At 36.4% G+C, this 21,923-nt stretch overlaps 3 protein-coding genes across 3 annotated transcripts; 1 reads left to right on the top strand and 2 right to left on the bottom strand.

The window, feature by feature from the left end:
- Positions 1–254: 254 nt before the first annotated feature.
- Positions 255–11,445, bottom strand: BUBR1 (BUB1-related (BUB1: budding uninhibited by benzymidazol 1)). The gene is made up of 11 exons (XM_088221919.1): positions 11,086–11,445; positions 10,891–10,950; positions 9,243–9,387; positions 8,954–9,111; positions 3,809–3,893; positions 3,591–3,657; positions 3,476–3,521; positions 1,383–1,551; positions 1,216–1,298; positions 622–693; positions 255–539 (listed from the first exon to the last, which is right to left on the bottom strand). The coding sequence occupies exons 1-11, from the start codon at positions 11,280–11,282 to the stop codon at positions 476–478; spliced, it is 1,146 nt and encodes a 381-aa protein (XP_088078045.1). The 5' UTR covers positions 11,283–11,445; the 3' UTR covers positions 255–475.
- Positions 11,446–12,539: 1,094 nt separating this feature from the next.
- CP12-3 (CP12 domain-containing protein 3) lies at positions 12,540–13,170 on the top strand. Its single transcript, XM_022044892.2, has one exon. It carries the CDS (start codon positions 12,649–12,651, stop codon positions 13,078–13,080), a length of 432 nt encoding a protein of 143 aa, XP_021900584.1. The 5' UTR covers positions 12,540–12,648; the 3' UTR covers positions 13,081–13,170.
- A 305-nt stretch (positions 13,171–13,475) lies between these two features.
- On the bottom strand, positions 13,476–21,425 carry LOC110816627 (DExH-box ATP-dependent RNA helicase DExH12). The gene is made up of 5 exons (XM_022044890.2): positions 21,225–21,425; positions 20,994–21,075; positions 17,831–20,817; positions 17,003–17,392; positions 13,476–16,876 (listed from the first exon to the last, which is right to left on the bottom strand). The coding sequence occupies exons 3-5, from the start codon at positions 20,783–20,785 to the stop codon at positions 13,685–13,687; spliced, it is 6,537 nt and encodes a 2,178-aa protein (XP_021900582.2). The 5' UTR covers positions 20,786–20,817; positions 20,994–21,075; positions 21,225–21,425; the 3' UTR covers positions 13,476–13,684.
- Positions 21,426–21,923: the final 498 nt, after the last annotated feature.

Genomic DNA, 21,923 nt, shown 5'->3' on the forward strand with positions numbered 1-21,923 from the left:
TATAATTTACAATTTATAATTTTCATTTTAGAGTTTAAGATTTTAAAATTTACGTTTTAGCGTTTTAAGTTTTTCAATTTATGATTTAAGAGTTTAGAATTTTAGGGTTTTAGGATTGAGGATTTTAACATTTAGGATTTTAAGGTTTAAGGTGAAAAAGTTTTTGATTGTGAAGTTCTATGAAATAGAATGTAAGAATAGTTTGTGGATCATGGCTCCTCAAATGGAATGTAGGATTTTTAGCCCATGGAATGTAAGATTTTAAGAACTGAAGAATTTCAACAACGGAAAACCAACAAACCAGTCTTACAATTTTGAGAGCATATTACAAATATGGTTCATCAAGATTTGAGGGAATAAGAGGACATGAAGACAAACACAAACCATGCAATAACTTGAAATGGATCAAGCTTTAGAGACAAAAGCTGATCCATATGTGCAGCCATTTTACAATGCGTAAGAAAGGCCTCTGTAGTCATCTAGGAATGCTGTTTGGAGGGAAATTGCGCAGAGGATTCTGTCTCAGGAGCTCAGTCTCTCTGTAATATGTAGATAAGATAAATGTTTATGTCATTGACAAACACCTATCTGATACTGGAGAAGAAAAAAGACCTCACTTACTTCTTTATGTCTCTTCCATCAACCTGCCTGAGCGGAAAAGTGGAGTTACCACCTTCAGTCCTTTGATGTCCCCTGCAAACAAATTTTATAAGAAAGTAAATGAAAATTCAAAATAGAAATCAACTTAGAGAACTAATCAATTACCACTAAATGTGGTAGTGATAACTAAAACACTGTAGATTATTGTTTCTAAGACATTATGCATATTAAGACTAATGAAAAAAATTAGGAATCGAAACCAACACAACCCTTTAAAGGACTTTTAGAGTAAATGACATTTGGCATCACTCCCATTTGTTTTGATCACAAGCAAACGACTCAAACAACCCCAAACCCCCACAATACTACATTATTCCAGTATTTGGAATCTTAACAACCCCAATGCCCATAATACTCCAAACACAATATACCCCACGAATAACTAACTTCAAATCCACGTGATAGCACCGAATAAACATGCTATCACTGCTTTATTAGCATATTGAAAAGCAAAGACTTCGATGATAGATTTGGAAGAATATGTTTTTCAAAGTGCAAGGCAGGATAAAATTGTGAAACCTGCTTGTAAAACTTGTAAAATATATTGCTACTTACTCTGCACATTCCTCATCAACAAAAACCTCAATTGAAGCACTGCCAGTCGTCCCTCCAATTCTGGGAACAGGTCTCTGAGGAATCTGAACAACAGAAAAATTGTGTAATTTTATATACTGTTTAGAACGACACAATAATGAGAGGACGTTTTGGAGATCAGGTGCAACCTTATATGATTTCCACTTGCCAGGTATGGCATTATTTTCTTTGTTTCTCTCAGTTCGAGCTCCAAGAGTGCTCCAAGAATTCAAATCTTCCTTTGACTTATTGGTTTGATTGCGCACCATGATATCGATATTTGTATCATTATAAACAGATAGTGGAGTTCTATGAGCCCTATAAAATAGAATTAGAATGAAGAATTAGTTAAAAAATATGATTGATAATATAATAGTACCAATATGAGTTGGGTACCCAAGTAATAAACATAATATCATGAAGTATGAAAACATGGATAACATTGTTTCAATTTAACCAAACAGGAACAAAAGAGGTTTTAAAATAAATAAATCATTGGATGGAGTATGGAAACAAGAAATTGGATCAATTTGAAATGTGTTTGATAAAATAATCAGGACTTCTAGTAATTTGGATCCATGAATATAATATTGTTTCATTAATTGAAAAGAAAAAAGAAAATGTTAAAATATAATATTGAAGTACACCAATGCATGAAAAAGAGTTGACATACTCTTATATAGGTTCTAAACCTCATAGTGGAGTTCTCTGAGCCCTAGAATTGGTTGAGAAACAAATTTTAAAACACAATAATGAGAGGACATTTTGGAAAATCCTCCCCCCCCCCAAGATAATCCTTATTTATTGAGATTGAGAAATGGTATTAAAGAATTGTAATTAACGCACACCTATGCATGAAAGTTGCTTGTAAAGTGGATGCCCCCTTCCCCCACCCTTCTTTCTTAAGATCATTGTAAATGAATGTTCCTAATCACTGAGAGCTATTTCAATCAAAAAAGTTGATCAGTCATTTCTCAAGTCTCAACAACCAAGGTTTATGAAGTAGGTTACATAGATTTCAATTAGCATCTCTTTTCTTGTTATCTGTACATGTTTGCATATCCTAATCATGTCTATACTTCTAGTTTCCTTTATTAAACCTTGTCACAATGAATGTTCCTATCTTTAGTATCTTCAGTAATATGCCTATCCTAATCACTGAGAACTATTTCAATCAAAAGAGTTGATCAGTCATTTCTTAAGTCTTAAGAACCAAGATTACTTGCATTTCAGCTAGTGTATTTTTATTGTTATATGTACATGTTTGACTATGCTATCGTGTGTATGCTTCTATCTTCTTTTATTCAATCTTGTCACAACTAATATTCCTATCTTCAGTATCTATACTCGTATATTCACTTGGAACCAATGGCACAGCTCTCCACTTCATCCTCTTCTAGAATAATCTTTTAAGGTTAACAAATTAGAAATTTGTATATATTTTCCATCATTTGGAATTTAATTTCTATTTTGTATCCCAGACTGATAAGACTGGAAGTTTACAATATCCAGGTTTGTCTTGCTAATTGAAAGAAAGAAAATGATAACAAAATTTTCTGCACCAGAGAAGAAAAGAAAACCCTAGTGATGTAGGACAAGTTACGGTAGAATCACGCTTTCTCAAAGTAGAGAAAACGAGAAAAATATAGGGAAGATAATAGAATAATAGATAGACTGAGGGAAATAGGGGCAAAAGGTGAAGATTTTAGAGGCAGAGTAGAAGAGTACCAGGTGCCTATGAAGAACAAAGAGACAGAAACAAGAAGAGAAACAGGAACAATAGAGATCATGAAATAAATCACTAGAAAATTATCAATTCCAAGCTTCCATAAATTGTTGATTAGAAACCTTTATATAGATTCTAACCCCGATAAAAAAGGGAAAACAACTAAAGAAAGCAAATCCAAGTTTCCAAAATTTCTTAAATAACTAAATACTCAAATCTCCTAAAAGGTCTTATTTCTCAATTAGAAAAACAAAAGCAAATTTCTTAAAAAGCACTAAAACCAGCCTTCTTATTTAGACATAGAGGGTTATGCATCACCTAGGCTTGCCTAAAGAAATAGTGTTTCTGGTCAAACTGTCACCAATTTCTCTAAAGCTGGACCAATTTCCTTCTTAACCTCTTCCAGGTTTCTATTTAATGATAGAATCCATGTTAATAACGGGGAAAAAAAAGATTAATGGAAGAGGAAAATGGAGAGAAAGTAGGGCCTGCATGCTTGAAAATTACTGTGCTTACCCATCTGTCCTTGACCTTTTCTTGACAATGTCTGTGGTCTGCCTTCCTGCATCAATAGAAGGAGGTTTAAATCCTGAAAACACTGAAGATAGCAGAGAACAGCAGAGGCACTTACGATTTTCTCCAGTGGTTAAAACAGTTCCAAAAGACCTGGCAGACGAATGATTTTCCTTTGGGTCCTCCTGCAGTTTGGAATTGAAAAGAGAAAAAAGTAAGAGTTTGTTGAAAATGGAAAAATTATCGATCTTAGTTTTTTTTCTTTTTTTATTGTAGATTACATATGCCATGAGTAATAAATTAAATCGGTCCTAGTTTTTCAGTTTAGTTGCATACATAATGGGCCACTTTCGGCCTTCTCATTGAGCGTGCAAGAAATCTCTTGTAGGCATCCTTCAATTTTTCTACTGGTTGAGCATTCCTGTAGAATGGACAAAGCAATAATCAGTACTGGGTTCAAAAGGTCTGCTTGCTTAATGAGCACTTAACAATCAAATTATAGGTTAAGTATTCAGTTGCCTTCAGTTGGAACAAATTTGAATGACTTATAAAGGCAGGAGGAATTACATTTTTGTGGTTGAGATTCTGACATCGTGGAATAGTGAATATATCTTTATATTACAAGAAAGACAAACAACCAAACACACTTAGAGACAAACAACCAAACACACTTAGCTTTTACCAACTATAAAAAATTGAAGGAATACCAAAATTTTATTTAAGAAGCCTAACAATATTTATGATTTGTCTTCTTCAGTCCATAGAGCTTTATATTTGTAAAGGTTTAAAGACTTCATAAAAGAAAAAGAACTGCTAAACCCTTAAGATGTAGGTTCTAGTCCATGATGGACAACTTGACAAAAATCTTATCTAAGAAAATAATAGCAATAAAAATTGAAGTGACAACAATATTAGGTGATATCAAATCCTCTTTCTCCACATCACTTTCCTCTCTTTTGAAAACTAGTCCTCTAGTTGCTAACAAAATGATCTAGGACAGTGGTAATAAAAGATGAGATCTGCAGTAAAAGAGCAAGAAATCCCCTAGTTTTTAAGTATCCCCACCAAATACGCATTATTGTTTGTTTCCTCCAATAGCTTCTTAGGATCATATGTCAATGGTTGTAATCCTTCATACTCAACCAACTGGAACCTTCTTTTTAGGTAGGAAAATCATTACCATATCGCCTTCAGCAAATTGCTTGTTTCTGCAGTGTACATCTTCAACTTGCTCATCAATGCTAACAAATGCAGCGAGAGAGAGAAAAAAATCAGAAGAGAGAGAGATAATCTTTCTTATTCATGAATGGACCCGATTCGAATCCCGCCATTATTTATGTTCGTTTCTGGTGAGTTCTTTGTGTAGTTTTATTGTAATACATCAGTTCCACATTGAAAAGATATATGATTAATAAGTTTCATATAAAAGCTCAAACCACATACTGCCAATAACTTGAGTTTAAACTTTTGAAGGTTGGTGATTTGAGTTCAAAAAGTTGTTAGGTTAGTAGCACTTGGGTCCGGATATTATATCTGTTATTCAGTTGCTAACTAATTTTAACACCACTAACCTTCACACTCAGTTCAAGTCTTCTTGTCCTAGCAGTTCCAGGTTCTGGACAATCAACAAATAAATCCAAATAGTCTCCTCTAACATGGCCTTCTATCTTATTCAAGCTGATAACAAACTTTAGGCTTCATATTAATTGTGTTTTGGGGAAAAAACTTATTTTCAGAAAAGCTTATTTTAGTTCCTGCAATTAAAAGCTTCTTTGTCATCAAAAGTAATTGTAATATTTGGCAAATATTTTTCGTAGAATATTATCGAGACAGTCTACAACTTATTTGTGTTTGATAATAATGCACAAGATACTATGAGAATACAATCATATTAATTGCTTGCAGATCATAAGAGATAAAATTATAACAATTGTATTGTATTTAAGGAAAACTTATATTTTTAAAAAAAATTAAAATATCTCAATCAATTCCATATTAATTTTGACGGATTATGTGTACATTTGTTTCTCTCGGAAGCAAATTTTATTGTTTTTTTAGAAAGCAATAATGCAGTCACTTTCCCATAGCAACTGAATTCGCTTTTTGCAATTGAAAATGTTTGGAAAAACCAATTAGGACATGAATTATCAGATACTAATTTTCTAAAAGCAATACTGGGCTTTGAAGAAAAGCAATTCAAGAAGGACAACCAAAAGTCTCCAATATTGTATGAAATCAAAAAAATTATTTTGATTTCTTATTTATGGTCTCCTTCCATCTTTTGGTGTCACTGAATGTATTGCCTATCTCAGCCTACCATTAGAATACTCAATCTACGTACTCAAAGGAATATACAAGTCTCAAATGCCAAATGAGTAAAATGAAGGTTTTGCCGCCCCCGGCAGATTATTTTGTCTAAGTTGGAGGATTTATAGGATATTTCTTTTTTGTTAGGCTCTCAACTTTAAACTGAGTGGCAAATAGTTCTTCTACATTGATGAATGTCTCTGCCTCTGCGAGGACGTAGACCTTTGGAATTATAGACTCTTTTGTTGAAGAGATTTGTTTAGGAGAAGGCTTCTATCCATTAACTAATGTCATTCATTACTTTTCCTTCTTGGTAAACATAGGGCTCCCAGTGCTAAATCTCCTACATTTTCTTGTTTTGTATTAAGCAGAACAGCTAGACTTTCAATCTATTACCATTACAAAATGGGTTCATAATGATTTTTGTATTAAAGAATGCACCTACAGGGTAGAAAACCACTAGTCTCCAATTTTGTATGAAATCAACAAAATTATTTTGATTTCTTATTTATGGTCTCCTTCCATCTTTTTGGTGTCATTATGTATTGCCTATCTCAAGCTACCATTAGAATACTCACTTCACGTACTCAAGATGCCTAATGAGTAGAAAGAAGATTTTGCACTGGCCCAGGGATTCTTTTGTCTAAGTTAGAGGATTCGGTAGAATATTTTTTTTTTTTGGCTAGGATCTCAACTTCAAACTGAGTGTTAAATAATTCTTCTACATTGATGAACGTCTCTGCCTTCTGGAGAGACAATTGAAATCATAGGCTCTTTTTCTGAAGAGATTTGTGAAGGAGGAGGCTTCAATCTATTAACTAAGGTCATTCATTACCTTTTCTTTTTCTGGTAAACATAGGGCTTTCAGTGCCAAATCTATTGCATTTCCTTGTTTTGGATTAAGCAGAACAGGTAGAGTTTTCAATCTATACTATTGACCAAATGGGTTAACAATGATTGTTGTATTAAAGAATGCACCTGCAGAATCGAACACCACTGTCAAGCTACCCGAGAAGTCCTGCACATTTATTGTATAAGGATCCTCTTTATGAACATCAAAGATTTGAAACTATTCCACATGATCTTTTAGATTAGTTGAACCACCACAATTTCAAAAACCTAAAGTCAGGTGGTTGGATCATTTCTTCTTGTGAGAAGGGTGGATTCCCTAGTGCTACAGCCATCACATATGCTATATATCTATAGTTTACTTATACTACGTTTGGATTGAAGGAATTTGGGGGAAAAAGAAAAGGAAAGGATGTTCAATCTCATTTCCCTTGTTCAGATAAAAAATAATAATTAGTATAGACCTTAAAACTCCAAATTATCTATTCCTCCAAATTGGAAGAAAAATGAAGGGAATTTAAAGGAATTAAAAATTTTAAAGGAAAATTTCTATTTTATCCTCTTGTGATAAGGGTGGATTCACTAGTGCTACAGCCATCACATATGCTATATATCTATAATTTACTTGAACTATATTTGGATTGAAGGAATTGCACAATATTTGTCTATGAGCCATGCGATTTTAACTCTTACATCAGTTGAACTATCTTAATCTTCAATAGTTAGCATGCAACGACCAAATGGAAGTGATTGGGCATGTAGGCATCACATGTGTCTTTCCATTATTTTTACTTCTAAACAGAATGATCAATTAGAATTTGCTAAGATTTTTCGGAAATTCTATATTTTAAACTCGTGCTCTCGAATTAAATTAAATTTTCTCAATAAAATAGAAATTGTATGTATTGAAAATCATAATTTGCAAATTAAGAAAATTCTTTATTTTACTAAAAAGTTAAAAATAATAATTTACAAATTAAGATAACTTTTTTGTATTACTAAAAAGTTAAAAATAATAATTTGTAAATTAAGAAGATACTTTTTATCTTACAAGAAGTTAAGATATAAATATGTGTCTTTTGATTTTTTTTAAATGGTTCAAATCCTAACTTAATTATGATTATGAAGTTAAGATTATAATATGTGTTTTTTGGAATTTTAAGAGTTGTATTAGTGCATATATATACCCATATATTTCAACATTTTTTGCAATAATCACAAATGAAAAATTAAGTCTTTCTATTAGTCTCTCCTCATTTTTTCTTCCATTTTAAAAAAAAATATTATTTAAAACTAATTTATTTCTTAAAATTTTTTCCAATAATATAAATGATCAATCTACAATTGATTGCAATAACACGGATAAAATTAGGTCTTTAGTTGTTTTAGGATTTTATTTATATCTATAATTTCTCGTAATATGATTGATAAAATTAGGTTCCTACTAGTTTTAGAATGTTATTTATAATTTAATTTTTTTAGTTTTAGTTTTCTATTAGAATTTTTAGTATTAGTTAAATTAATATTTTATATTTAACCACTACAAATGCCTTACAAGTGTGATTCTTAAGAATCCTACCTTACTTGTGATACTAATAAACTCTAGATATCCACTCAAAGAAAGGCTCTTGATACGATATCACTACAAATATTTACTTTTCTAGTCATACCTTTGACACCAATTGTGTTATTCTAAGAGTTTGTGATGCAATCATATCTGAAATGCAATGCTTAAGAACCATATTTTAGGTGTGATATCTAATAAACTCTAGATGTGAATGTTTCTCATAAGTTTTTAAATAGACAAATTAGCCTTTTACATTCCCTACATTACTCGCCCTATATAGCCAAAGAGTTTAGATATTTATCTAGAAATTTCAAGTCTTCACAGGCTATTAAACGAAATTGCTAAACCGAAGTAAAAAATAAATTAGGAAAAAGAGATCCCTATTTTCCATGTCAAATTACCATTAGGAAAACTCAAATTTGGACCCCTTGATGTCAAGACCAACAACCATTGCCCCACAACATGAAGTTGGATAATTAATAAAGTAGAAAACATTTGCTTAACTTACTATAAATCCCTGTCAAATATTGTATCAGCATATTAACTCCTGAGAGAAAGTCCTCATTGAAGGAAACTGATCAATCATTCTCAACTTTGTCAAGTTTAGCTACATTTTATTGTATGCAATGATCCTTATCTAAACCAAGCCAGTAAACTCTTTATTTCTCTCCTACATGTTGTATATCATAAGGAAGGTACAATATCAAAAGAATCCTCCCTAGCTCTTTCATTAAATCGAATACCAAGAAATAGCTTACCTACGTATCCCTAGGTTGAATATGTCATCAGAAGCTTTCATTTTTAACTTAGACTCCATGTGCAAAGCATTTGCTATGTAGTAGATTGCATGTGAATTTCCAATATCATTGGCATCAAGAAAACTATATATAACTTCTGCATCAGCACAGTGTTCAGCCTGCAAACAAGTTTCACAATGAAATCAACTCTAACAGACATCGATTTAACTCTTAAGACTTGAAGTGAGATATACAAAAACAGCAGTAAGTATTAAAGCACAATAAGGGAAACATTGTGAAAAGAACCCACATATTCCAACCACACTTTGAGGTAGCGAAGGTCATTCTTGTAGCGGTCTGAATGCCAAAAAGTGCGTACACATTGTTCGTAAATCACCACCAGTCCTGAGGAGTCTCCCCCTTGTGGAAATGCCTCTTGAACCCATTTAATGCACCTTGAGAACAGGGCAAATAAGTGACCATACTTAATTTGATAAACTGCAAGTTTAAGATCTTCAGAAAAACGATACAATCTGGGGCTTGCCTAGTAGGAAACATAGAGTAACAATTGTCCGGAAGTTAAAATGACCACTAACAAGTACAACAGAGGTCTATTGAAGTAGGACAAGGAGACCTTGAGGATAAACTAAAAGGATATTGGTATTGCTTAAAGAACTGTGTTTTAATTGCTTAAAAGCAGCCAAATGCTATACAAAAATAAACAATTAGAAAATGACAACAATGTAAATCAATAGGAACAAAAAAACCACTAGAGCATAAAAATTTAGTGTTTACTTTTTTTCTATTTAAAGTTACTTTGAAGCATCGAATTAGCAACTGACTTTTTCAAATTATAACATAATGTTCAAAGCTACTTATAAGCACCAAATAAGTAATTTCAAACATCTACTAAGGAGAAATGAAACAAGAAATATACAGATATTAAATCGCATGACAATTTTGAATTCTTAATTAAATTATAGAATAACTTATGGATTATTATATAAAATTTCTTTATATTTTACCAAATATATCAAACTGGTGTCTGATAATTTAATTTGATCAAATTTAAATTTGGACTTTTTAAAACTTATCAAATTGGTGCTTCGAATCAACAAATTTGTTTGATAGTTTCTTTTAGTTAATATTTTTAACATGATACTTTTAACAAACTTTTTCTTGGGAAAAGAAATATGATAAAGTTATAAATTTTTGTTTGATTCAATTAAATTGTCATATAAGACATAATTTTTTTAATAAAGTACATGAAGAATTTTTAAATCGTTACTCCAAACAAATCTAAAGAGAGACTACAAGTTCCATCTAAAGGTTTTAGACATCATAGAAAAACCAAAATAGGAAAATGTTTGACCATGAACCTTTGGCTTTAAAGGTATCAATTCTCATTTACAAGCAAAAAGTCATAGATTTAATATCTGTTTACGACGAAGGTAATAATTTTTATTAAGAAAAAATAAAAAATATTTGTCCTAGTCGATAAAATAATCATAATAGGAAAAATAATTAAACTTTTTAAAAAATTGAAAATGGAAAAAGTAATAAAGAAATAAACTACACCGAAATTAGATCCTCCTTTATCTCCTATAAAAAGTTTTCTAAGTTTAAAATTCTTTTTTTTGTGTGTTCTTCATCACTAGGCATCTACTGTTTTACATGAGGGTCAAATGGAATCGCAAAAGTTTTTATCAAGATAGGTCCTATAAGACGTTAATAAAAAAAATCTAAGGCGTAACAAATATTAATCCTTGTCTTATGCCACAAACCCTAATTTTTCGGACTAAGCTAGATCCGTCAGAAATGAAAGGGAACAGAGAAAGGGAAAAGAAAGAAAGATACTGGATATGATGTTTATTTAAAATGGAGGCATTAATTTCTAGGCATAGAAATTGAATTAGGAAGCAAGAGGATTTGGGGCCAGAGACGAGAGAGCTACTCACTGGATCCAAGGATCGAGAGGATCGTCTCCTTCGTACTTGTCAATCGCTTCAATCAGCTCCCTGCGCCCAATCAAAATGAGCATAAAGTGGGGAAAGAAACATCAGAAAACAATACAAGAGAAATCTATCAACAAAAACAAGAAATAGAAAATGAGATAGATGAAAATAAAGATATAAAGAAAAAGATTAGAAGACCTTCGTTTCTGGACGAGGAGTTTTTTGAGTTGATTGTCAGTTTGGGATCTGAGGGAGTCGTTAAGAAGACGAACGTCGCGACCTCTCTTTAAGGGCCTGACGTTTTCCTTGAAAAGCTCCCACTCGTTTCCAGTCTCTTGTTTGGAAGCCAGAAACTCCGTCTCCGGGTCCAGCTTCGAAATCGCAATGTTTTCCATTTCTGCTGCTCCTCTTCTTGATGGTTTTCCCTTAGGTTTTCTTAGAGGGGGAGGCTGCTCTTTGTGGTTTCTCCTTATCAGTTCAAAATTTGAAAAAGGAGGAACTTGTATTCGAACGCCAAGTAGCCGTTAACAACATATATATATATATATATATGAATTTTATGTTTCAATTTTAAAAATTAAAAAAAAAAAAAAAAAAAAAAAAAAAAGGGAAAGACGTTGATGGTCTGGTCCTGCCGGAGGGGGCTGCGCGTATAATTTTTAAATAGACGAGATTGGGCTGGGAGCGTCTGATGAAGTCCCTTTTTTTTTTAAACACAAAGTTACATGGAGTTTAATTTATTAACTCCACTAATTCAATTAATAAAATAAAAGTTTTATAAATAGTTCTTCGTTTAAATACTATTTGTTATAATAATTAAGAGAATGCATTTTTAGTTCAGTTAAAAAATTTAAAAATTAAAAAATTAATCGAAATTGAATTAACCAATCGAATTTGACCAAAATAAATGAAATCAAACCAACTGAATCTCAATGGATTTGGTTAATAATCGAATAATATTTATTTTTTTAATTTCAATTTTTATTATATTATGTTATATATAATATATATTTTTATATATCAAATATTATATAATACATTTTATAATAAATAATCATATTAAAAAATTATTCAATTAGTTCAATTCTAAAAATTTGAAATCCAAACCTGACTAAAAAGTTTGGAGCAATTCCTGCAAGGAGATGGAGGGGAAAAAATGCTTTTAACGAGTAGAATGAAGAATCCCTAGAAGATGACGAAGAGAGGAGGCCAGCAATGGAGATGAAGGAGGATTTTAATTTGCACTTAATATGGCAAGGTGAATGCCACTGTCGTATATATTTAATGTTTTACACCGCATTAACTTCCTATTATAAGGAGGAGATTATTTCTCTTCTTTCCAAAGCTTATGAGTTGATTTGGAAAAAAAATTGAATATTTTTTAATGATAAAGGGTTAAGGTTAAATTTAGTATTTTAGCCCTAGAGCCAAGAACAAGAGGAGAGTTGCAATTGGCCTGCGTGGGTTTGAACTTATCCCAAGTCTCCAAAGTAGGTTGTCGATATGGATAATATAATAATGCCTTTCCTCCTCTGTTCAAAATCAGAACCCTTCATCCTGAACCATGCACGCACTCCTGCTTTCACCAAGAACCGTCCGTTTATTTACCTTACTAGAAGCTAATTGCCTTGAGGGGCAATTTCGTCAAAATGAACGAAAAAGAAAAAAGCAAGAATAAGCAACCTCCATTATTACTTGTCAATTAATGGTATTTGATGCGGTTGGGTATCTGTCGAATCGCACATTCATCGGCAAACAAGAATGACCACCATAAGAGACCGATGCCTGGTCTTCGATCGGACGATTTTGCCTGAGCGCCGGGGATCGGACACCATTTCCTGCAAGTTGATGAGACAGAACATCAGCTGTTTCACCCACCTCCATGGTTATGGTCGTCATAGAGGAGTGAGCTTAAGAGTGACAGCGAAAGCGGCTGGAGGTGGTGCCAAATTCAAGGGAACGCAGATGAGAGAGAAGCAACTGACGGAGATGATAGAGAATAAGGTGAAAGAGGCGAAGGAGGTGTGCGAGGGAGACGAGACGTCCGACGAGTGCAAGGTGGCGTGGGACGAAGTGGAGGAGATCAGCCAAGCCAAGGCCGATCTCCGCCGTCGGCTCCAAAACGAGGACCCTCTTGAATATTTCTGTCAAGAAAACCCTGAAACCGACGAGTGCCGCATCTATGAAGATTGAACATCTCCTCCCTCTCGATTTCCCTGTTTCGCTATGTAATCTTTGGCTGTAATAAATTATGTAATGAAAATTACTCAGGAAATTATTTTAGTATTGTCATGTTAGCCTAACATTTTGACGATTTAAATTTCAATATTTGGATTATTCATAGCTTGTTTTAAGTTTGTAAGTAAGCTCCCTACAAATTGTTTCTACATGTTTGGATCTCAAATTGATATCCCCCGGAAAAAAATCCCAGTAATATAAAAATAAAAACTCTTAAACGAAAGAACACCCTCTTAAATAACACCGTGTTAGCAAGCCAAAAAGTTTCAGTTGGTTACTAAACAAAACATCAGAACCAACTCTCTCACAAAGCAAGTGGCGTGTATATTCCTTGACATCCACAAAAGAAATTTTCACTATCAACCAATTGTCATACTCTACCGAGGCATTCATTCCAGCATGAAAACAAAAACAACATTTAGTCTACAATCCAATTTTATCAGTTAACTAATTACATTAGTGCCTACATATGAATAAAAATTATGGTCTACTACAGAGAACAACCATAAGCAGCTACAATAGAAATTCACATCAAAGTTGGAAAAGTACAGCCAAAATTTTACTCTCTTCCACTATCGTCATCAAGGGCCATTGCTTCCTTGACATCCACAGAGAAGGTATATTCCTGGTCACAACCCATAAATGAATCGCACATGAAATACAGCGTGTATGTCTTCTTTCCAGCTTCTGCAGGAGTAGCAAACTCAAGCTTGACTCTTGCCCTCCTCTGAAGGGAAACCCTCTTGATGGCAAGAAGCTGGTTACTCTTGGGGTCTCCAACAACAAGCCACCATCCTTCTTCTTTGGCTTTTGGATACCTGGGTGCATCAACAGGCCCCACCTCTGTCCTCCCTTCTAGATCTCGTTCAAGAGTGACCTGCAATGTGACATCTTCCCCAGTCCCCACATTCTCACTTTCCAACACCTCATATGACAAATCAATATTGGGAAAACGATTGCAAAACCTAGCAATATCCAGCAACTGATTATCTGACATCTGCAGGAGTTCGCGGCGCTCATCATCTTCCATCTCCACCAGATCAAACACTGTCTCTATATTCTTACCCGGATTCTCTTGGCACTTCTTGGCCAACTCCTTTGTGAAGTGAGGAAGCTGCAGTAGCATGGAATCTCGCTCCCACATGCCTTGTGTCACCATTTGGCTCACCTCCATTGCCAGGAGAGCAAGGCTCAGCCAACCATTACTTGAAATAACATCAACCATTGCTTGAAGCAGTCTACTAGCATAAATGAGAACCTCTCTCTGATCCAATGCTAGATTACCACCCACAGCTTGCCTTGAGAAGTGAGCTTGCAGCAGCGCATTTGCCTTTACATGAGGGTCTGTACATTTAGGATTTTCAAAGGAAAACCTCTGGTGATTGATTAACCTCCGAACCACATCCTCCTCTCCAGGTCGAATAGGAAGTTGTGCATACTCGGAAGCTGATGTCAGAATCTCCAGAAGGCCCTTCATTTTTGTTTTAGAAGTCAACAAAGAACTGAAGCGTTCAATAGTGGTATAACTGATATAGTAGTATGACGCTATCATGCCAAGATTCAGAGGAGATAGTTCCATGTCCTCTTCTATAGCTACACATTTACTTGCTTCCAAATCACTCAATGTGTTCTCAACAAGCTCTGAAAGGTGATCTGAGAGATGCCTGTGACTTACTCCTTGGAGATTGTAATAGTTGGGGTTCTGCGCGAGCCTCCTGTACATGAAAGTCCAAGTAAGATAATCCACAGCATCTTGCTTGTTCTCAATAACTCCTGCAACCACTTCTGCATTAAAATTATCATGTAAGAAATGGTGAAAATGACTTTCCACAGGGAATGCTTCGTACAAGAACTTCTTGTAATATTCTTTTCGAGGTGCATGGCAAAGGATGACACATTTCCCAGAGTTATCAAGCAGAGGTCGGCTAGCATGTCCCATCATCTGCAATAAATCCGTAACAGGGTAATCAGTGTGAGCATTTTCCCGCCCATCATAATATTGTGTTCCCATCACAACCACCAAATGTGCTGACAATGGCACTCCCCAACACAACGAACTGCTCATGACACAAACCTGAATCCATCCAGCTTCAAACAGTTGCGAGACCACCTCTTGATCCAAACTGCTTAAACCCTCATGTAAGTACCCCACTCCCTGGCGTAAAGTAGCTCTCAACATTTCCTCATTGATTCTGCTGACGAAAGGCTCAAGTTCCTCGGGAGATCGCAGCAGAAATGCTGGATTTTCCTGGCTGTCAACACTTGAGTATGTCATTAGATCAACTGCAGTGAGTCGGACATGTTTTCGCGTAGGGACGAAAACAATAGCAGGCTTCTCATTCTTGGCATGCTGAACAATTGCTGTGTATGTTGGTTTTGTCATTGCTTGCATCCTTGCTTCAAAATTAGATATATCCACTCCCTGAATGTGTATCTCAAGTGGCACAGGACGAACACCAGGAGGGAAGTTGAAAAGACCATGAGAGGTAGCCCCTATCCATTCACCTAGATCCTTGGCATTTGCAAGTGAAGTAGACAAAGCAACAATACGGATCTTGTTCTCAACCTGACTTGCAATATATCTCATCCTAGAGACAATCACCTCCAACACAGGCCCACCTTGACCTCCAAGCAAATGAAGTTCATCAATAATGAAAAGACTAACCTGCTGCACATACTTGCGCTGTTTCCACCTGCGGGACAAAGCATCCCATTTCTCAGGAGTGCCGATGATTATCTGACTTCTCTCGAGCAGCTTCATATCCATTGACGTTTCCCCAGTCAATTCCACCACTCGCATGCCAAGACCCTTGCCAAACTTCTTCTCCCAATCACGATACCTTTCCTTGGCAATGGCTTCAAGAGGTGCAATATACACAATGCGCATAGTACATTCAGGTCCTTTTTGATGATTCCTCAGTATAGCAAACTCCGCACATATGGTCTTCCCACTGCCTGTTGGTGCAGCAACTAGGACATTGTCATCTGTATTGTATAGAACAGTGAAGACCTGAGTCTGGACAGGATTAAAATGCTTAAAGTCTTGATAGAGAGCCTCATATGACGGATTTCTTAAAGCAGTCACAGGAAGGGGTTGCAAGTCCAACAACTCTGTTGGTGGAGGATACTTCTCCGGAAGAATCAGATGCCTAAATGAGACAGGTAGAACAGTTTGTGAGCCAAGCCACTTATCTGACACCACCCGGATGAAATATTGGGGTGGCAAAGGTTCGTAAATTGGCACTGTAAAATTCAAAGTGTGGTCTTCATCAATATATTGTTTTTTCAGCATAAAATACTCATGATGAAGAATATATTCACCATCATTATCCTCAACTAGTACCCAAAAGGGCTCCACATATCTATGAACCTTGTCATCCCATTGACAATCTGGTGTTATTGTCAGTTCAACCCTCAAAACAGTACGAGTTATTGGCTGAACATGCGCCGCAAGGTTTAGTTTTGGGAATTGATGAATGAACTTGTGAAGTGTTCTGCCCATCTTTGGGTAACGAATAAGCTCCCCTATCTCCTGAGATGATAGATCATAAAACCTATCCCAGGCCAAATCTTTCTTCTCCAATTTCATCAGAATTTCATTTGGGATTCCATTGAACTGGCGAAGAGGTGTTTGGACACTCCACATCCTCTTTGTAACCATTTTACACAAGTTCAAAGCTTTCTCTGCCAATTGTGCCCATCCTCGTTTCAAGACAATTTCAAAAAGTGCTCGTAGAAGACGCCCCGCACTCTAGAACAAAAGAAAGCAAAAAGAGAGACATAAACATATAGATCTAGATGTCACAAAGACAACTCTAAGATAGAGAAACATAAAAATTTGAGGGGAAAAAAAAAGTAAGTACAACTGAAAACTAACCTGAGTTATGTACACCATGTCAGATGTCAGAGAAAGTCCTTCGAGCTTCAGCTGTGAAATATATGCTTGCAGCAAAACGTTGATTTTTGCACTAGGCTCCTCTAGGCTTTCCTTGATTGGAATGGGAACACGGTCCAAAAGTTTTGCCAGCTCCATCTTCTCATCTTGTCTGACTGTCACATATTTAAACTCCTCACTCAGAGAGAACAATCGACAAAGCTCTATGTCACCCATTGTTGGCTTCAAATGTTCATTATACGTGGATATCGTCCCATGAGTTATGTAATAGTAACTAGCAATACGACCCAAATCTGTCACCTGGAAATATCCACTTTTTCTATCATACTTTACCAAATTATTCTTGTCCAAGATTGTTGCAGCTGAGTGAATCTGCCAAAGAACAAGCCAAATAATATAGACATCAAAATCGCCAATATAACTTTCAAGATTCAAGCAACGGGGAAAAAATCAAAAGTCACTGAATTCAGATTCACAGAAAAATTAATGATTCATGACTTCGAAAAGTAGACAAGATACATATGGGTACAGTCAAGAAAACACCTTACCTTACAGCAAATGAAACATGATGCAAAATAACTCACGAAATAATATACAACCAAAAGGTGCAGACATGGCACCCAGTTGTTTAAATATAGAGCAATCAGACTTGGAGTTAACGAGAAAGACATATTCCACAATCCTTCCTCCCAAACTAACACCAGTAGCTCGAGAAGACAAACATAAATATTTTTAGTCCTACCAACTACTATTAACATGCACTAACAGAACAAGAACTTGCATTTATTGCCACTAAAATCGTGCACTTACCAAATCAGCCCTCCTCTCCTCCAACGTAATATCCTTTGTGAGAACATCTGGTGCTAAGCCATAGAGTGTAGGATTTCGTAGCATACGAACATACAAGTAAGTGTAGCCAATCCAGTTGCAGGCTTCCCTAGCATTTTGAACTGTTCCAAGGACAATTTCTGCATTAAGCTGATCAGCAAGTTTGGAGACAAACTGACTTTCAATTGGAAGCTGCTGGTTCATCAAAGAAAGATAGTACTGCAGTTCACCGTGGCCAGTGATTATTATTCCTTCACCATAAGAATCATACTGAGGCCTCCCTGCACGACCCAGCATCTGCATAACATCAAGAGGACTTAGCTCAGTCCACGCCCCTTTTTCTGGACTGTATACCTGGGTCCCCTTGATAATAACAGAGTGAGCAGGCAAATTTACACCCCAAGCAAGAGTGGCAGTGGATACCAACACTTGCACATGTCCATCAGCGAAAAGATCCTCAACAAGCTGGCGATCACCCCTCGTCAAACCGGCATGATGAATTGCAAAACCATAAGCCAGAAGATCTTTGAGATCATTACTCTTGACCATATCTGTATGACTTTGAAGAATCTCACGGCTAGCACTGTCTTCCCTCAAGAACCTACTAAGAGTATCATTAGCAAGTGCAGTATCTCGAATTGCACGTGCTGTCTTGGCTGTTTCCTTTCTTGAGTGGACAAAAATCAAGACTTGATGCTTCCCTGCAACTGCCATGACCTTCTCATAACACACATCATTCATCAACTGGAACCTCTGGAGTGGTTTCTTTACTGTAATCCCAATATACTGTTGAGACAAAGGAACAGGTCTGTAACTATTGTCAAAATAAAACAGCCCTTTCTTGACATCGACCCGTAAAAACAAGGCCACATCTTCATAGTTAGGCAGAGTAGCTGATAAACCCACTAACCGAATATGCTCTTTTGTAGTTTCAATCTGCCTAACAGTTCTAGCAACAATACTTTCGAGGACTGGCCCTCGATTATCATGAAGAAGATGAATCTCATCAATGATAAGAAGCTTCACAAGCTGGGTATATGTGCGATCTCCAGACTTTCTGGTAATGATATCCCACTTCTCAGGAGTAGTCACAATTATTTGGGTCTCTTCAATTTCTTGCCGACTCAGTGACTGATCTCCACTTAGCTCCTTCACATTCACTTGGTAATCTTTCAAACGGTTAGAAAGATTACCAACAACTTCGGCAACAAGGGCTTTCATAGGGGCAACATATACAATCTTATAATTCCCGTGATTAAACGTACCATCTGGATTCCTATTAAATGCAAGTTGCTGAAGAATGGTTAGTACAGCAACATTAGTTTTCCCTGCGCCAGTAGGAGCACAGAGGAGAATGTTATCAGCCGTGTAAAGAGCAGTGTTGTAGACTTTGCTCTGAACCCTGTTCAGCTGTTGCATCCCACTGAATGCTGGTCGTGCCCACTCAGGCATGTCAGATATCTTCACAAGCCGCTCATTGGCGTCTAATGGCTTTGGCTTTAAGGCCGGAACATGAACCTCTTCATAACCCTTTCGCTGATGCCTAAAAGAACCCAAGGGAAGATCACATTTTTTATTTGCCATCAGAAGGCCGCCCTGTTCAAAAGCCAGGCTGTCCAGATCCAGCAACTGAAGTTGGCCTTTCAACCAACCACTTTCTGCATCTCTGTCAACAAGACCCCTTCTATCTCTATCCCCATCGCCACTGCTCTCATCTTTCAGCCGACGAGCCTCTTCTCTAATACTCTTCTCCAAATTCTTTTGCCTCTCCTTTGCAGTTGCTCTTGTTGCATGCAATTGCTCCAAAATTGCTGCCAAGTCTGGGCCCAAACCCATCATTTCCTCTTCAATCTTCTTCCTTTCCTCCTGGTCTTCTGCCCTAGCCAAACGGGTACACCAAACAATCTTAAGCCGGTTTCGCAACAAGAACTTAATGAGGCTGAACTTTTCAAACTGGAGATGCACCAAAAGTTTAGTTTCAACCTCTCTGTCATCCCCCTCGGCTAGTATTTTAAGCACCTCTTCTGCAAGCTTCTGGCACTGCTGTGGGTCAATTTGTTGTTCATAAGCTTGAGAAATCTTTCTCTGAAGCCAATAAGCATCAATGTCCTGAACATTAAGGCTCATGCCCTCATTGGCATCACGTGTGTCGTCATCATCGAGCCCACCACCCATTTGCATTGCCCCAGAACCATTAGGCTCGACAACATCTTCATCCTCTTCCTCATCCTCTTGGACCATATCAAGATCACTTTCCTCTTCCTCATCCTCATTCTCCTCAAACTCAACAGCTACTCCCACATCGTCATCCAGTGCGTCGTCACCATTAGCTGTAGAAGTGCCAGAAGCATCACCTCCATCTTGGTAATCGGTGATAAGCTTTCCAACAGAAACAAGCTGATCAAATATTTGATTAGGAATTGGGTTCAACAACTTCTCAATCTCCTTCTTCTTGTCCGGGTTCTTAACAGACTCGTTCTTAAGGACAGCCAAAATCTCATCAGCAGCACCACTAACAATATTGAGAGGCTGCCCGCCCAACTGCTGTTGAATAAGACTAAGCATGGCCTCATAGGCAGCCCTGGTTTCCTTTGTCTTGGGCTGGTAAACGCCTTCATCACTGGCTGTAAGAACACTCTCTTCACGGAGGCGGCGCCTCTTGCTTTGTCGAGTAAGAACAGGTTCTGCCTGGGGATCACGGTCCTTCTTCTTTTTTGATTTCTTGAGCTTCTCGTCTAATTCGGGGGGCCTGCCTCTGTAAGCCCGGTCACCAAAAGATTTAGGATCAATCTTGCCCCAGAGCGACTCGGGCTCCCCGGTGGGCTCATGGGTGTCACGAGGGCGAGAATCGGTAGTGAGAACCAGGCTAGAGTTGGCCCTATACTCGTACTGCTTGAATCGGGCGTGTGCCTCCGCACCACCACCCAGGTGAGCCATTATCAGGTTTCAAAGTCAATCAACAGCAAAACCTAAATCAGAGGAGAAACGACGGTAAGTCTAACTATCGATATTAATATCATTTAACGGAAAATATAAACCTCTGCTCTACAGTCTAGGGTTTTAAACAAACAATATAAACCCTGTTTTTTCCTCAACGAACTGGACAAAATAATGAAATGAAAATATACAATAGGCTAGGAATTACTTAAAGTGCTGCCTCCTCTGCTTCTTCTGTATTGCTCACTAGCTACCACTTGTCCTTGATCTGTTTCCAGAGATTTAGATTTCTGTAAAACGAAAGCCTAGTTGTCAATAAAGATGTATTATATGGTTCTCATAGCGATTGAAAAATCAAAAGACAGAGGAGAAACGGCATCGTCTTGGTAAAAACCGACATTGACACATATTAACGAAGAACACGTGTGCTCTTGCTTACCCTTCTTTTTCTTTTTTTTTTTTTTCTCCAGTTCCGCGAACTCCCTTTGCTCTCTCGGATTCACTCTTCTTACACTCTCAAACCCCTTGTGTCCCCTTTTCCTTGCTCTCTTCGCCTCTCCCTTCTCTTCTTTGCCCAGTCCCAGTCCCAGTCCCGGTCCCAGTTTCCTTTCTTTTGATTCTACCCGACCCTAAACCTGCTCTTGTTCAACAGAAAGAAGAAGGAAGTTTGATATAGACGACATCGTTTCGCGTTTGATGAAGAGGCTGGGATTTTTGGGACTGGGCCAAGTCCGAGTCTTCTGGGCTTTCTGGTTTCTTGAGATTTTAGGTTTCCTGGGCCACAAATGAAGGATGAAGTTGGTTAAAGGGTTCCCGTTGGGTTTTAAATGAGCTGGGTCAAATTTGTTTGAGCCTTAATTTTTTAATTCAAAAAGGGCAAAGTTTGGATTTTGACGAAAATGATAAAATCAAAAAATTTGAGTTAAATATGAATTTTGGTTCACAAAATAATAATAATAATAATAATGACAATAATAAATTTTTAAAAATTTAATTAGATTAAAAATAAATTTGAAACTAAATTGTAAAAGAGCTATTTCTAAAAAATAAATTTTAAATATAAATAAAATAAGTAATATTTTTATATAATTCCAAAATGCAATTACACTTGAATTAGAATAACATAAATCTGAATATG

The sequence above is a fragment of the Carica papaya genome, chromosome 1 (genome assembly GCF_054855325.1).
Source record: "Carica papaya isolate Zhongbai chromosome 1, ASM5485532v1, whole genome shotgun sequence".
NCBI lineage: Eukaryota > Viridiplantae > Streptophyta > Magnoliopsida > Brassicales > Caricaceae > Carica > Carica papaya.

Bases quoted from the DNA above. Each gene is read 5' to 3' on its own strand.
- BUBR1 (XM_088221919.1), bottom strand. From the start codon at position 11,282: ATGGAAAACATTGCGATTTCGAAGCTGGACCCGGAGACGGAGTTTCTG. The intron at 10,951-11,085 runs GTCTTCTAATCT...GATTGGGCGCAG, and splicing joins CTCCTCGTCCAGAAACGAAG to GGAGCTGATTGAAGCGATTG. The intron at 540-621 runs GTAAGTGAGGTC...TACATATTACAG, and splicing joins GATGGAAGAGACATAAAGAA to AGAGACTGAGCTCCTGAGAC.
- CP12-3 (XM_022044892.2), top strand. From the start codon at position 12,649: ATGACCACCATAAGAGACCGATGCCTGGTCTTCGATCGGACGATTTTG.
- LOC110816627 (XM_022044890.2), bottom strand. From the start codon at position 20,785: ATGGCTCACCTGGGTGGTGGTGCGGAGGCACACGCCCGATTCAAGCAG. The intron at 17,393-17,830 runs GTAAGTGCACGA...GTTCTTTGGCAG, and splicing joins AGGAGAGGAGGGCTGATTTG to ATTCACTCAGCTGCAACAAT. The intron at 16,877-17,002 runs GTTAGTTTTCAG...CTTTTGTTCTAG, and splicing joins ACATGGTGTACATAACTCAG to AGTGCGGGGCGTCTTCTACG.